The 13908-nt window shown below is 39.3% G+C and overlaps 1 protein-coding gene across 2 annotated transcripts in view; it reads right to left on the bottom strand.

Moving 5' to 3' along the window:
• Positions 1-13908, bottom strand: part of DGCR2 (DiGeorge syndrome critical region gene 2) — a 45626-nt gene that overhangs the window by 13124 nt on the left and 18594 nt on the right. The window contains exons 2-5 of one of the 2 annotated variants that reach the window (XM_074554607.1): positions 12253-12375; positions 3962-4087; positions 2721-2934; positions 1724-1803 (exon numbers count right to left, since the gene is read on the bottom strand). In XM_074554607.1, the coding sequence (XP_074410708.1) occupies positions 1724-1803; positions 2721-2934; positions 3962-4087; positions 12253-12375 (543 nt within the window). The remainder of the gene's footprint in view (positions 1-1723; positions 1804-2720; positions 2935-3961; positions 4088-12252; positions 12376-13908) is intronic. The other variant, XM_005488882.4, reaches the window with a different exon arrangement.

Here is a 13908-nt window from a genome sequence, read left to right as displayed (position 1 = left end):
ACAGCTGGGAGGGAAGGGCTGACTCACACAGAAAAGAGGCTGCTGTTTTCAAAGTACTGGGTAATTCTGTCGCTCTGAACCAGAAGTGATACTCCAGCATCTCCACAAGTGCTGCTTCACAGAGCCCCATGGGGTTTGCCTGACAATAGTCACACACCTCCTCAAACCACGCTGAGTTTGGTCACAGTTGCTACCAAGTGGAGCAAGAACCCACACAGCAATTTTGTGCCTGGCACTCCATGCGCCCACCAGTGCTTCCAAAGATGTGCATCCACCTGTGCAGCCCTCACAGAGCTGCTCCATGTTTGGGGGGATGCACCAGGGCATCCACAGTTCCGTGCTTCCAATCATGAAACAGCATCCTGATGGGCTCCAAACACAGCAAAAGGCGTTGAGGGCATTTTCTGGAGGACTTATGTTCCACATGTCACAACAATAAATTAAAATTTTCAAGCTTTAGAAGCCTAAATCACTTTTCAAACAGGTATTAGAAATTCAGAGTCTGCATCAATAAAAGCCTAAGAAAAGTTTTTCACAAACTACTGAATGTTACTATGTACTTTACTTTGTAGAGGCATCTCTTTGTTAAATATAAAGCTTAAAAACAGAAGATTATATGTTATTGAGAAGGTTTAAATTCATATAATGCAGCAAATTAAATAAAACTAATGATAAAGTTATGATGATTTTTCTGTAATTCATGCCTCTCTGTTGTGACCACTCTGTCAGCAGATGGCAGTGCAGTCAGCTTTCCAAAGAGCAAAGAAAGGTCCTTTTAAGGAGAATCTTTGCATTCATATCTCAAAGGAACTATTTTTCAAGACCCAACTGTTTGAAAATTCTGATCATAATTATGTGTCTGTACCTAAAGGAGAGTTTTCCTTCCAGATCATCCATGGATACTGAAAACTATGCATGAGAAAAAACCTATTCAGATTAGTTTTCAAATGCTACACTGGAATTCACAGTGCTGATGCTTAAAAAACAATGTCTTTGTTATAATTTCTACATTACCTAAACCAGTACAGGAATTAAACACACAACTGTACACATAAGAGTTTGTATTATGATTTTAATCTCACTACTGAATTAGCTAATAATAAAAGGTGTAGAAACATAGCTTTGCACTTTCAGCAGAGGGAGCTGCTTGTTTTGCAATTGAAAGGGTTTAGCCAGTGACACCCATCAAATTAATGTTCAGTTTTTCATATAAAAGGAGATATATTTCTGGGATAACACAAATTCTGACATGGTTTAAGTAAACTACCTGAAAATACTTTAAAAAGAAAAAGTAAATTCTGCAAAACTCAAGTGTGTTTTTTTAGTATACAGAATTCTACCAATTTTTAAAAAGCTAAAACCTCCGAACATGCTACACTAGTCTGCAAATACTAGAACCAGGAATCAGCAGTTCATCTAAACATTCACCCAAAGAATGAGAAATTACAGAGTAATTCCCTTTCTCTCATTTAATCAAGGGGAAAACCCAAATAAATTGACATGTTCTTTCCATGCCAGCGTGAAAACCCATAAAACTTAAACTTCAAAATAAGATGTGTGTTGAGTATTAAACTCTTCCACTTCTACCTTCTGAAGCAAAGCAGTTCACCTATACTATTTCAACATTACCACTGAAAGAAGTCATGCTGTTCTTTCAAATCATATTCATGCTTTAATACAATTTTCATGGGCACTGAAGTAAGCAGCAATTTGAGAGACCCACCTTTATAAGCAACTTCCCAGTGACCTTCCATCACAGAGTGATTTCTGTAGGTGATCACATACTGATATCCCACCCAGAACCTGCAAATCAAGTTACATTCTAAAGATACAGGCCAAAAACACATTAACAAATCAAATTACACAGAACCTTCTAATGTCTTCCTATGTAAAAGCAATGTAGAGAGACTACAGTTGAGGAACAGAGGAAAATACTTGATAAAATACTTATTAGTTTTCTAGGTTTACAAATTATAACTGACTGTGTCCTTTATTTTACTCATAAACACCACCTTATTCTGTTGTCATGGCAGCATTTCAGTATCTCAAACCCAGAATCACACAGCAGCATCCAGAAGTCAAGTATTTCTGAACATAAACAACCTAGGTCAGACTGTTCTGGATCAAACCATTTAACTCTTCACAGACAGAAACACACCACTACTCAGCCACTCCTGGTGATCTGACACGGCAGCCCAGGAGTGACAAAAAACCCATACACAGAAAAAGGAGGAATTGTTTGTTGTGAACTAACAGAAAGAAATATCTAAAACCACCCAAACACAGTAGATGCAACTCAAAATGCCTTTTTACGTCATTCTTATCTCAAAGTTGCTCTTTGTTAGAGCTACAGGTACATCATAGAAATCAAAATTTTGATGAAAAATTTAAATAATTATTTTTATACACAGCAGTGCGGCAGCAGTAATTGTTAAATCCACCTTCCTGATGCAGCTCAAGAATACCTGTACCTTGCTAAGACAAGGTAAAGATAAGAAGACTCTGCTGATAAAAAGACTCGGCTGAATTGAATTATCTGTTAATAATTATTAAAACATAAACTACAGATGAGGCACTGCCAACCAGCACATTCACACTGGCTTATTCACCTGATGTAAATTTTATCATTAGATTTTCTAACAAACTGAACCACCAGCATTTGTTGCACACAGAAACCATTCTCTGTAACGTGAGATCTTTGTCCTTTTCTTCCTACTCACCTCTCCCAGTTGTTTTCCTCTTTTTCTTCCAAGCTCCACTCCTGTGCCAGGATGAAGCTGAGCTCTTGGTCTGCAGTGAAGGTGGCCAGGGACCCGTTCACCTGCTGACATGTCTGCACAGCGTCCCAGTAGTTCTCCCCATTTAAATACAACCGGTAACAGCTGGCTGTGCCCTCATAGTGCTGCCATCCTGTTGGGCACTTTCCTAGGAAACATGAAGAATAGAAGGGAAACCATTCCCCCCAAATTAGGATCTTTAAGGTAATGCATCCTAATCAATTATCACTGGGGCACGTACACACAATAGCGAGGAGGAGGAGTGCACACATTACAGATCCCTGAAGAGTTACTTTACTACAGTTTCTGATAAATGCTGATTTTTTTACATGTTTTTAAAAAGATTAAGCTCCTAGTAAAGTTCCATCACATTGTCACAGCCTTTAAAATCTTTAATTAAGACTGACCATCTACTGTGGAACACATTTCCCTGCACATCTTTATAAAACCAATAAATTTGATTAATCCAAGCAAAAACAAGCAGCACAAAAACCCTGGAGGTGGCCAATTTAATGACTGTCTTTCTTTAAGATGATTAGCAATACATTCAAGGTGCTGTGAAGTGTTCAACCTACTCTTACAGTCTCAATAGTATTCATATAATCCTGCCCCCAGAGTGAATCATTGAAGGCGATAGAAGTTCTGGGGAAATTCTTGGTTGCTTTGTAAAAATCACCACTGTAAGGCAGATCTTTAGGAAATAAGAAGGTGATGGTGTGAACTGCTGTCTCTGCTTTCTCTCAATTAACTCAACTAAGGGAACTTGAAACAAAAGTCTTGTGGCATTTCTGGATGACACAGGCCCATGGGCTAACAGAAAGAATCACAGGACAGGAGGATGACATTTAAACCTGCACTATTAATTTTGCATTGCCTAAGAAACTTAAAATTCAGAAACTGTTTTATGTTCATTGCATTTCACAGTTCTGTTCTCAAGCCTCTTTATTCTGTTTTGTTTCTTCTGTTTTTTTTATCCATTTTTATTCTGTTACAACTATGCAAGAAGTTGTAACAGAAGGACATATATAAAAGAAATGCACAAACACCTGAAATAGCATTGCAAGTCAAAGTTTGGTCAAAAATCTATGAAACAGAAAAGACTATTACTTTTTAATTTAAAAATAGCCTAAATTTGTAAATTAATTAGCAGAGAGATGGCCCAGATTTCCCAGTCTGCAACTTACTGCTGAAGCGGACGGGCTGAGCCACGTTGACGGTGTGGAAGCGGGTGGTGTCTGCTCCTCTCCCCCAGCTGTGCCTCGAGTCCATGTTCTCCTTCCCATGGTAAGTTCTCTGGTCCCCTGTCAAGCCTGGGGACCAGGAGGAATAGTTACTACTGGTGAAAGATGCAAGCAAAGGCAGATTTCGTTTTATTAAACTTCCTCTGGGTTTTAATTCAAGACATATGTGATACCTGACTCGGGTAAGCAAAGATGGCAGGTCCCTGCAGTAACAGCTTGGCCATTTTACTCAGCAGGTAACTGAAATACCTTCAACTGAAAAGAACCAACAAGCCATTACACACTCGTGCAGGGTAAATGAAATATTTTGGCAGATTCTCACCAGCCTGCAATTGCTCATCATTTCAACTGCTGCAGCAAATGCATCAGCCCCAGCACATTGTATCTGCTCCTGTTTACAGAACTACCCACTCCCCAGCTGCTTTGTTCCTCAGCTGTGTGCTCAAGGACATAAGACAACTCCTCCAATACATTTTCCAACACATGCTCTGAGATGTAGGATGTAATTAAAACCAGGAAAGGAGACTGATCTTCAGCCAGAAGAACGAGGCTTTTTTTATTCACTCTCAAGCTTCTAAAGGAAAAGTCAGTTGATGACTTCTGAAATAAGCCCCCACATCCCCTAATCTCAGTGTCAGGGTTACCAGGTGTACATGACCACCAGATTCAGTAGCTTAGGAAGAACACAGTGTAAGAAGTTATTCAAGAAAAGGGGCTGGAGGGCTCCATGTGCCTACCAGGAGTAAATAGGGAGCACCCAGTTCAGGTGGAGGCAGGGTGGCCATAGCCAGCACAACTAGCAGGCTCCTAAGCAGGAAGGCTGGCAAGGTGGTGGGGAGAAATGTTAGAGAAAGATGGAGGTGGGCACCAAGAATGATTAATGGTGAAAACAAGAGATTAACCTTGAAAAGAGAGAAATTAACACCCAACACTATAAGCATTATAAATATCTGCTTGTATGTTACTTAATACTACTAGATGTTATTGAAGGTAATAGGGTTTAACCAGCACAGTGCTATGTAGATATTCATTTCTGTATAAAAAATCTGCTTATTTTCCTTTAAAGCTGATTAGCTCCATTTAGCCTCACTAAACCAAACAAACAAAGACATGATCCCAAATAAAGAGAAGCTACACAGTCCTCTTCAACAGTTTTAACGACATCTGTTTGAAATATATATGAAACCGTGTCAATAAAACTTTCTCTTTTTGGACTATCTTTGGAAAGCAAGAGGTCCACAGCAATTTCATGGTATATAAACGCTGAGCTGCAGGCTGTTCACTGCATCACCTGGGGAAAAGACTTCCACGAGACCCAACCTCAAACAGGGCACTCCATGGAACAAATGCAGGCACTGATGAGCAGAACAAATCCCGAGCTGGAGCCCAGGAATGGCAGAGTCGCTCTGCACTCATCTGTCCCTAGCACACTGAGTTGGCCCTGGGTTAATGGGATAAGCAAGGGCTATTTAATTATCACATTATCCTAGGAATTACATGTCTACAGAGATCACCCATTAAGGAATGGCTGTGCATAATACACTCACATGGCCTTACAGGAATAAAGCAGAAATTCTGGTGCTCAGTATTAGAATATATTATCTATCACAGGCAAGAAGTCAGTGCCAAGAAATTCAGCATACACTTCAAAGGACACAAAACAGTAGAATTATTTGACAGTGAAGATTACTGATTTTTTATTACTTTAAAGGCTAATCTATTTTTAGTTTTAGAATCTGTTTTTAATCCTAATGGTTCAGTAGCACTATTTACACTATGATTTTCAGAGCGATACTGAGACACTGAAAAAGCAAATCTTCAATTATAGCAAGGCTTTAAAAATAACACTAACTAATGTAGAATGCTTTATCAAATTCTACTGAGCTCAGCATGGGGAGCTCTATTTTCCCATGGCATTAAATGGTAGCAGCTAAACCCAAAGAACCAGTCAGAACCAAACACATGAAGAATCAGTTCCCTCTCAGAAGTGAGAGCAGATGCAGCACCATATGGCTGACCCTCCGCAGCTAAACACAACGCCCACGAGGACTTAACAATTTATCTCCCCCAGGAATAAAACAAAAGTTCACAGGTTTTAACATGCAAGGTTAAGGAAGGGTTACACAGGCTAACATCCTAAATTAACAGAATTTATGCCAGATGCTTTGAAAAACAGCTACACAGATCCCACACAAAGAGAGTTCCATCACTTCCACCCAGGAAGCAGAACTCATTCCTTCCTCAGCATCTGCCCTTGTCAGCAGATCCATGCTGAAACCAGGACTGAAGTGGCACAAAGCAGCCACCACAAGCCACTTCTTCAAGCCCAACGCTGTCAGCTGCTTAATAAACTGGTGCTCTTCAAATATTAAATTGCTTCTATTTGACCTGAATATCTGTCTCCCAAGAAAAGCAACAATGACAACTTTTTCCAGGGCAATAAAGAGATGCTAACAAGCCTCTAAGTCACTTGACTGCCATGAAAAGCTGTTGCAGATTCTGGTGGCAAAGGTGTAATTGGACTGGATTTCTATTCCACTTCTGCAATACTCTGCAGAAGAATTTTATGCGCTGTTCCTACTTCCTTTTTACAAATAATTTTATCTTTAAAAATAAATTAGAGCGCCATGAACTCATCTTTAGATAACAACTTAACTCAGAAGATCAGAACCTAACTCTGAGTGCTTCACAAAGGAAAAGCCATCACTTTCAGTGCTTACACTTCATATCCTGAAAAGAAATGAAATTTTGGAAGATCAGTTATTTTCCAAGATCTTTATTCTTCTAAATACTACAATCATAGGCAATAACAGCAACAGTGGTATTTTTACTAGCCATGACAGATAAAGATCTGTTTCTTTGACTTTATATAATTCCTCCAGAAATGTCATTTGCTGGCTAGTTGGTGCAGAAAATGAAAAAATGGGTTCTAGGAAGAATCCATGGGGCACTATTTTTTTTCATCCTTTGAATATTAAAGTAGTGAACACAAGCATCCTCCAATGTGTTTCCCAATTGATCAAGTCATGATTAGTATTCACCCAGCTCCTTCCAATTTACAGCTGCTATCTAATTCACTCCAGCACAATTATAGTCTAAGTATAGGGCTATCCATCAAGAGAAAGTTGTCTAACAGTGGTGATTCTGTGGCTACTTTCAGTTGTTTAAAACTTGAAGCTACCAATTCAGAAAGGAAGTCTGCCATGCTGATGGCTCCTTCTACCTTTTGGAAAACTGTCACAGATGTCAAATCACTCAAGCAAATCCCTTCATAAGGATGGATGTACTATGTCAAATTATGTCAAAATTGAACTGCCTGTGAAACAACCAGGTCTTGCCATATCTTATTAGTTCCAAGATTTGAGTTGTTCCTGTTTAAACACACAGATTCTCAAAATTTACATAAAAGCTGCCTTGTCCCCAAAACTTCAAATTTTCTGTCCAGCTTATTACTGAAAGTTTAGAAAGCTTCTAATTCATCTGGTAATTTGAGAGGTGAGAGAACTTCAAGATTAAGTCCAGTTTTGTGCCTCAGTATTTGAAAATATAGTTCAGAAGCTCCTAGAGAGGAGTGATTCTTCTCAGATCAAGCAGCTCCATGCTGTGTGTTATCAACTGCATTGTGCAAGGACATCAATGCCAAGCAAGAACAGCATCCTGCTGTGCTGACTGCTATTCCAAGTAATGGACTGGCAGAAAACAGCTTATAATTTAAACACCAAAAGGTAGGGTAAAAAAAATCGAGGAGTTCAGCAAGAGCTCAGGAAAGGTGTGGAAATGTTCAGAGGTTTTTATCATTAATACCTAGGTTTTAAAAAAAGAGATGTACTAAAAAGTGCACAAATGTCAAGAGTCACTTCAAGCATACAAAACATCCTTGGTGAAACAAAACACAAAGCTGTTTTTGATCACTTCCAAACAGGTTGCTGCAGCTGCTGCTTCATCAGAAGGGAAAGATGTGAAACTGATATGGATAGGATTTATGAAGGGCACTCGAATTTAAGACATCCATTTTCATTCATGGGCGACAGAAAAAAACACCAAGCCTGCAGTTTGGGAGGAAAACACAGCCAGAGCTATACTAACCCCTGCTCTGCTCAGCTTCCTGAAATGAGTTACACCAGAAGGCCTGCAAAGAAGGCAGGATATCTGCAGAAGCTGATCTGATATTCTGGTAGAAGCAAAGCTGGAAATCCAATAAGCAGTAAAAGGTAAACTGCAGATCCCTTCCCTCTTATGGGTTTAAATACAGAACTTTTATTGAGGTGAAAAAGTTGTGTTTCTACTTTGATTGCTTGTGTAGAAACATGAGAGAAAGTGATCAGAAAGAATAAATTCCATTTGTAAAAGTCCTTGTTGAAGATATTAATGCCTGTTTCTACCATTTCATAAAATACACCACTTTGGGATAAACTATTTTTAGGATCAATTACTGTTGACATGGAAAAGTCCACAAATTTCTTGAAGCTCCACTGCTTAAGCAGAAGCGAGTCACAGGCACATGCTACATAATGAACCCTCCCAGCAATTTTTAGTATTGCTCACAGGAGCAGGCAGACACTGGTTTTAGTCTGTCAGAGAGATGGATTGAGGGTAATCACTGCAGCAGATTCCACTGACACATGGGTGCCTAGTGGGAAGGGCAGGGGGAACAGTACTCTGCACATGGAAAATTTGTGACTGAGAGAAATTCCATGTTTTAAAGGAAAATGGTCATTATGATAAGAGACAGTGAGAATAAAAACAGCTATAATGACAATCTTCAGAGAAATATAGCAAAAAATAGGCATCTCACACACTTATTCAGATTGTCAATGAATTAAATGTCTTACTTAACTGGGTTCTGAAAAAAATGCCAGAAGAAATTCAAACAAAGATTCTTAAAATTTGGAATGTTACTTGCACTTCAGCCAATATATGATTACCAAACTAATTTATTAATTATGGATCCTCTTCTTTTAATAGGACCTTTGTTACTAACACAAATTAAATTAGACCTAAAAAAGGTGAACCAACAGTGGCAAACAACTTAGAATGGCTTTGTAATAAACCTTTCAAAACACCAACATGACTAAGGAGTCACTGAAACACACTTTTAACACCACCACAAAACCCTAATTCACTGCCATTGATCTGTTCTGAGTTGCTCATGTTGGAGTGTGCCATTAGTGGCTCAAAGGCTGAAGATTAACAAGCTTCACAACCAGATTCAGGGCCCTTTCTTGCATGCTTTCTTTTCATGCTTCAGAGAGTTTTCATGCCTTTTAATTTAAAGATGTTATAATTCTCCAAGTTTCACAAGTCCAGGTGGCTTCACTAACTAGTTCTTTTAGTCTTCAGACCGCCTTTACTGAAGGGAAGAACATTTTAATTAAAGTATTTACATTTAGCTGAATCATCACACAACTGCTCATCTAATCCAAAGGCATTTTCTACACTTAAAGCTGCATCATTTCTTGTTAATTCAGTGGCCAAAGCAGAAAGTTGCCACTCCTGAGTATGACTGTGTTACTATTATTAGGAGCATTAACCCCATCAATGTCCCAAGACAGTCTCTCCTGTGACTGCCACATCTGTACTGCTTTCCTCAACACAAACTCACTGCTCTTCCAAACTGATTCTGCCCTCAGGTTTATTTTCATGGATGCTACTTCTCCTTATGCTCCAGCACAGCACTCCCATGCACACCAAGCTCTTCTATTGCTGACAGCTCTAATAACACCTGCCCTTCAACACCCACTGCAGGTCACCAGCAATCCCACCAAGTCCTTTGTTACAGGTATAATAGTTTCTACGTCCTACACGAGTAGTTCTTGTTCCTCTGGATTGCTGGCTGCACTCCTCACATTACTGTGCAAATATCTCAGTTCTTTCACAAACACCACACCTGCTTTCTGGCTGTTTTACTGAGCACAGCCTTTTCACCAATTACTTATCTAATTATTCCTTTCATCAAGTGGAATACTTTCCTCTCTCTGCTGTCCAGCATTTTCCCCTCTGGTATTTACAGACATTATTCTTCTCTTCATGCACACAGACATGGTGGTGAATTAAGTCTCTCCCATTTCATTTCTTTAACCTTCAAGCTCTTCTTATCATGTCAGGCTAGACAGTCTACACCCCAAACACAACACCAGAACCCACGTATTGAGAAGTGTTACTGCCATAAAATCCTCCTCCTATCAATATACCAAACATTCTTTGGAACTCCAGTCCTTAGTCAACATTCTGATGCATACTCCAGGCAATAACTTAAGTTGCTGACTAATACATCAGGAACAGGAGAAGATAAAAATAGTTTTCTATTAATGTGGAAGTTCAGATGTTCCCACAAGCAAAGTCTTCAGTGCTTTTTGGGTAAATCCAAACACTAACATGACTCTGCCCTCCCCTAGCCACTGAATTCCATTATACTCCGAATTTTATTAGGTCCATAGCTTTTTTACATTTGGCCAAAGTTAGTTAAAAAGGAAGAATAACAGCACAGCTATAAAAGCAATTTTCTTTAGGACATCCATGTTGCAAAGAATATCCTTAAATAGACTATCAATGGCAGAGCTTAATTTTCAGCGTCAGAACAAACTACCAACTGTTTTTCCCCTGTACTGCACATTCACACACACTAAGTTTTCTTGAAAGAGCACTGACATTGTTTCAATTATTTGTCCATAGTACACACTGGGAGGTGGCTAACTCTAGCACAGTTTCAAAGTTTGAATGCTAGATTTATTTCTCCAATTCCTTTAGATAATATGAATATTTAAAAGCATTTGTTGCTGTAATACATCAATGTTACTATTTTGTAGCACCTCTCTGAAACAGCTGAGAACTCAGAATGATGAATGCTGTTATGGCAATGCCACAGAGTTCACATGATTCTCTGCCAAGAAAAAGTAGTAGTTCACTGGAAAAGAACTTCCTAAAACAGTTTTTGAATGTAATTTAGTCACGCTGTAAAGATAAAAAGTTTTCAATTGTGCCACAGTTGAATTCATGCTTTCAAATACCTGTCTCATTGTTCTTAACAGAAAAAAAATTACAGGTCAATTCACTTTTACCATACACAGAAAGAGCTGCACTAGCCTGTTTTTCAAGAACAACTGAAAACATTCCAAATTGTGATTGTACAGTCACAATATTTCTTTGCTTCTTTTTCAGCACAGCTCAGTATCCAGTAGCTTTAGCAGAGATCCACTGCTGGTGACAGGCTCCTCAAAGCATCCAGTCATAGGAGCTTATGAAGTGCAAATACACCAGCTTGTCTGGCAGAACAAAGTTCTCCACTTAAGCACAAGAAGCATAATCAGAACAGGGAGCAATAAAACAACTCTCTACCCGAGACCAGCAATGTCACCCAGCACTGTCTGACTGATACACAACCAAATCAGTAATTCCAAATTTAACCACAGGCTTATGTGTCATTTCAGTTTAACTGCAACATTTTTTCCTTGTCAGGAGAGTCTCTTTTTAGACCACAAACTCTCCTCATCTTCAGGATACCTGCTCTGACCATAAGAATGGAAGGATAATTCAGACAAGCAAAAAACTGTTTGCAGTATTAGCTGCTCAAAATGAAGAGAAGCCAACTCAGTCTTTGTTAATAATGGGTACAGTTCTACCAAGCAATCACCAATTTCAAATAAAAAGAACCAAACAACCTTGTTAGGAAAATTAATCCACAAACACCAGAGGTTTATGTCCAAAAAGGAGACAGAGGAGTCCTTTCTGGCTTTATTCGAATAAAGGGAGAGGCCATGGGGGATTCCCCTGGGATCTCTCGGCTTTTTGGAGGACGCAGCCTCCTTTTTATCCAAATTGCCCAGCCACATTTTCCTTTTCTTTTTCCCATTGGCTGAGGTACTTGAGAGGTTCTACACTTCCCAATACACCTGATACAGAAGACTTCCCTCTAATGTATACCCCTTCTTTTTAATTTTTAATTCTTACTCAATTCAGGGGTTTTTCTTCCCCATTGTTTCTTTCATCTTTCAATGTCTTATTTCGTTTATCAGCAAATCTAAAGTTGATTTGTAAAAGCAAATATCTTTTTCCATTCATCAATCAGTGGAATCCTTCTCAATATTTCTTTTATCTCCCAGTGCTAGTTTTATCTACCAGCAGACCCACAGCTTGTTTGTAAAGCCAAATCCACTACTCCTCTCAACCTGAAAGAGGCAAAGGACTGCTGCACAGTAAGCTGGCACAGGGCTGAGCAGTCTCCTGGATGTACCTACCTGTACAGTCCACTTCATCACTCTCATCCTCGCAGGTGGGGCGCCCATCACACTTCCAGTCTGAGGGGATGCACTGAATGGTCCCACTCCGACACGCAAACTGCCCCGGGGTGCAGCGCAGCTCTGGGAACAGGGAAAAAATGGTGCTGTGTTTAAAATGTTATCTATTCTTGCAAATTTATACATATATTAATCATCTGTCATGTCATGGATCACTGAAGCGTAACAGATAAAATCTCTGGTTAACTCAGCCTGTTAAAAACTCCTTCAGCTCAGATCACTTCATGCCTTAAACTGCATGTTTGTGGTTTTAACCGACAGGAGGGGATGGGAAATCATTCTCTCAAGACATCTGTGGTAAAACCTTCCTGATAAAGACAGCCTGTGAGCAGCTATTACCATAGCATTACCCATTTGCTTCTTGTGGGGCACTGAGGAGTGCCTGCTCCATTTTCCCAGAGCTGAAGTTCAACACAAATATGCTTCCATAGGTGAGCACTGCATTATGCAACAGCCTCAGAATCCTATTTCCATTCCAATCACTGTGTATGCCAGAACCCACCAGACTTGCACAAATGCCCAATCTGATTCAGAGACGTTTCACAGAACTACTTGTAACACAATATCTATATCCATGAACCTGTTTTCACTTTCTAGCTTCAGCTCTTTTGTAGAATTTCTCCATGTGAATATATCCTTTACTAGAAACTGTCACTATCTGCAAACATGTTGCTCCTGCTTCTGTGAGTTCACTGCCTACTTGCCATCACTACACTGTCACACCTAATTAGCATTATAAAAAGTACAACTTTTTAAAAACCTTTTCTTTTCAATTTCATCTATCAAATGCCAGAACCTAATAACTCAACTTCATTTTATGTCCCTCAAAACATTTTGCAGGGAATAAAAAGGTCTGTCTACAAAAGTGAACAATTCTAAGCTTGTCCACAGCCAGTCTGCCAGTGCCAGCACCATGCACAGGTTCACTTTTGCACCTAACCATCATTGTCCATCTTTCTTCTAAACAGTGATTGTCAATTTACCAACCATTGTTTTTGAGCAATTTAGCACATTTTCCTCTCAGTGAGCTGCACTAATCCCAGGTAATTTATGTCTAGAGAATGAGTAGCTTTTTAAACAGAAAAAAAAAGTTTATATGCAAAACATACTGATTTTCTGTCTTGCAGAAGGAAATTACTAAAAGAGAATTTAAACTACAGGTGTGCATTCTCTCACCCACAGTTTACAACATAAGAGCAGACTGTAATTGCAATTGTTTCTTCTTGAAACACATGGCTAAGCTAAATCAAGACAGAGGTGACATTTAAGTGTTCAAACAACATGACTGGGTGTAATAAACCCAGTCACCAGGCACTCTGAATAAAAGCTGTACACATACACCTGGTAATTGGTATAACATATTGATAACAGGCTTCTAATTCCATGCTACACTAAAATATAGTCCTACTACTGGTTCCTCTGTAAAGCACAGACCTGCTCTTCTAGAAGAATCAAAGCAGGCACATCCTCTTAGCAACCACCTACTCAGAGCAAACATTCAGGTCACAAGATGCTAAGAACTCACACGGACCTGCCAGACTACCGAGGGCAACAACAGACCTGACAGCAAAACGAGTGTTCTCACCCATTTAGAGC

The sequence above is a fragment of the Zonotrichia albicollis genome, chromosome 18, assembly GCF_047830755.1.
Source record: "Zonotrichia albicollis isolate bZonAlb1 chromosome 18, bZonAlb1.hap1, whole genome shotgun sequence".
Lineage (NCBI taxonomy): Eukaryota > Metazoa > Chordata > Aves > Passeriformes > Passerellidae > Zonotrichia > Zonotrichia albicollis.
The sequence above is the reverse complement of the archived record's forward strand: the minus strand, read 5'-3'. Positions and strand labels throughout refer to the sequence as shown.